Here is a 2,171-nt window from a genome sequence, read left to right as displayed (position 1 = left end):
CCGCGCGGCCTGGGGTGGCCCACACCGGCCGCCTCCTACCTGCCCCGCTTTTTTCTTTCGGGAGGTCTGTGTTGGTCCAGGTGGCTACTTGTTGGGTGTCCTTTTGGGGCCTGATGTGTGAGGTAGATAAGTCTGCTTCCGTAGAAGTCCCCGGTCGGCGTCTGTCAGGGTTAGCCTTTGTAAGAAGGGTAGCGATTGTAGTGCGGCCTGTCTTAAGTAGTAAGTTTAGGGTTAGTGTCTGGTTTTCACTTCCAGCAGATCTCAGTCCAAAGCAGCCACGTGTTGGTCAGAGCAGGTTTACACTCTTAGAGCGTTTTCCTCCACGGTGTCCTCCCCCCAGCCCTACCCAGCCTCTCGAAGACTCCGTTCAGGCCGGGGATGCCGTAGGTTCTCAGGTAACTGCTGGTCGTGGTTGTCTACTGCAGGTCATCAGTGAGCTGAACGGAAAGAACATTGAAGACGTCATTGCCCAGGGTGAGTGTGTGTGGCTATCGGCTTTGTGGTCCCCTGCTGGCCAGCCTGTGGCCTGCCAGGTTTCGCTTGTGGACCAGAGCACCCTAGAAGCCTCACCCAAGCAAGTGAGCAGGACTTCAGTAGGCTCATGCCATGGAAGCTTCTAGACACTCCCAGGAGCTGGGCAGCAAGCTATGTGTGCCCTGTGCTAATCCTGGATTGGCCAGTGGCCTTACATCTTAGGCCAGGCTTCCCTACCCTGGATCCCTTTCCCCAGGATTCTTCTAACACTTGGTTTCTGTAGAACTGACTTCTTATTTAAAAAAAAAAAAAAACATATATTTTTTTCATCAATACTTTCTGTGAAAGTGTTGGGAAGAGGTAGGAAGGGTGCCAGGGATGGCCACAGGCTTCTGCCCCATTTTGCTGAGCTGAGGGTTTTCTGTTGACATCAGGATGGAGCTGATGGGGTTTGTTTGGGAACTGAGCTTTCTCTGTGCATATAACCAGGGCACAGCCTGCTCAGCCAGCAGCCCAGTCTGTGAGCTCATTGCTCTGGCCGAAGATCTGGACACCACGCAGTAGTTAGCAACGTGTTTGTCCATCCATGTCAAGGCGGGGGCCGGTGTGGGTCTAATTTCTAGAGCTCACATCCCTAAGAAATTCTCCCTTGGTGAGGGGTCAGGGTCCCTGGCTGGGATTAATGGGGAGTCTCTGTGTGGATAGGGGTTGGGCCCGCCTAAATGCCTGCTTCCTCACTTTTCTCTGTGTCTTTGTCAAGTGCACATGCTCCTATGGCAGATTTTTTAAAAACTGAACAGAGAAGCTAATTTTTTTAAATTTTATTTATTTAGTTGTTATTTAATTTGACCAGAGAGAGAAAGGGGGAGAGTGAGAAAGCAAACCACCAGATCCAAGATCCGATCCACACTAAATGGGGCTCCAGTGTGGTGGACCTACTGTGTGCTGCCTAGTGAAGCCTAGCTGTTCTGGGCTGGGCACCTGCTCTGGCCTCACCTTCCTTCTGCCTTCTGTAGGTATTGGCAAGCTGGCCAGTGTGCCCGCTGGTGGGGCTGTGGCTGTGTCTGCGGCTCCAGGCTCTGCAGCCCCCGCTGCTGGCTCTGCCCCTGCTGCAGGTAAGTGGAGGCTTGTGAGTGGGCAGTGTCTGTACCTGGAGGGGGCTGAGGTTCAGCCCGCATTGATGGAGTATCACCATACTCGCTCCTCTTCACAGCTGAAGAGAAGAAAGACGAGAAGAAGGAGGAGTCCGAAGAGTCAGACGATGACATGGGATTTGGCCTATTTGATTAGACCGCTCCCCTGCAAATAAAACCTTTTTACATATCTCGAGCAGCCCGTGCGTACTCTGTCAGGGCGGCATATCTGCTGTTGCAGGAAGCGGGGTGGGGTGTGAGAGGGGCCTGCAGGTGGGTGAGGAGGAGCTGCCGAGCGAGCCTGGGTTAGGTCAGGAGGTGGTCTCTGCCGAGTGAGGCAGGAATCTGGTCACCAGTGTTTGTTGCCCCTTGGTTTCTGGGGACCTTGAGCAGGGTCCTGGATCCTGAGGACAATCAGGGCCTTAGGGTCCCTGCAGCCTTCTGGAGAAAAACCAGGAAGAGTTTACTTCAAAAAATGAATACTGGGGCCAGCAGGCGGCGTTAGGGGAAGGCACATGGCCAACCATAGTTCTTCAAGTCCCAGAACTAGCAGCTAGAAGATCA

At 53.4% G+C, this 2,171-nt stretch overlaps 1 protein-coding gene and 1 non-coding gene across 2 annotated transcripts; both read left to right on the top strand.

Annotated features, from left to right (window-relative positions):
- The first annotated feature begins 98 nt into the window (after positions 1-98).
- On the top strand, positions 99-1,803 carry RPLP2 (ribosomal protein lateral stalk subunit P2). The gene is made up of 3 exons (XM_006164418.2): positions 99-474; positions 1,491-1,589; positions 1,688-1,803. The coding sequence occupies exons 1-3, from the start codon at positions 114-116 to the stop codon at positions 1,762-1,764; spliced, it is 537 nt and encodes a 178-aa protein (XP_006164480.1). The 5' UTR covers positions 99-113; the 3' UTR covers positions 1,765-1,803.
- Positions 501-626, top strand: LOC114005319 (small nucleolar RNA SNORA52). The gene has a single exon (XR_003547192.1). It is a non-coding gene; the product is annotated as a small nucleolar RNA SNORA52 (small nucleolar RNA).
- Positions 1,804-2,171: the final 368 nt, after the last annotated feature.

Source organism: Tupaia chinensis, unplaced genomic scaffold (genome assembly GCF_000334495.1).
Source record: "Tupaia chinensis unplaced genomic scaffold, TupChi_1.0 Scaffold143624_1, whole genome shotgun sequence".
Classification (NCBI taxonomy): Eukaryota; Metazoa; Chordata; class Mammalia; order Scandentia; family Tupaiidae; genus Tupaia; species Tupaia belangeri.
This window is presented reverse-complemented; position numbering and strand designations above follow the sequence as displayed.

Excerpts from the sequence above, each read along its gene's own strand:
- RPLP2 (XM_006164418.2), top strand. The coding sequence starts at position 114 with ATGTGTGAGGTAGATAAGTCTGCTTCCGTAGAAGTCCCCGGTCGGCGT. Across the intron at positions 475-1,490 it reads TGAAGACGTCATTGCCCAGG|GTATTGGCAAGCTGGCCAGT; the intron begins GTGAGTGTGTGT and ends TGCCTTCTGTAG. Across the intron at positions 1,590-1,687 it reads TGGCTCTGCCCCTGCTGCAG|CTGAAGAGAAGAAAGACGAG; the intron begins GTAAGTGGAGGC and ends TCCTCTTCACAG.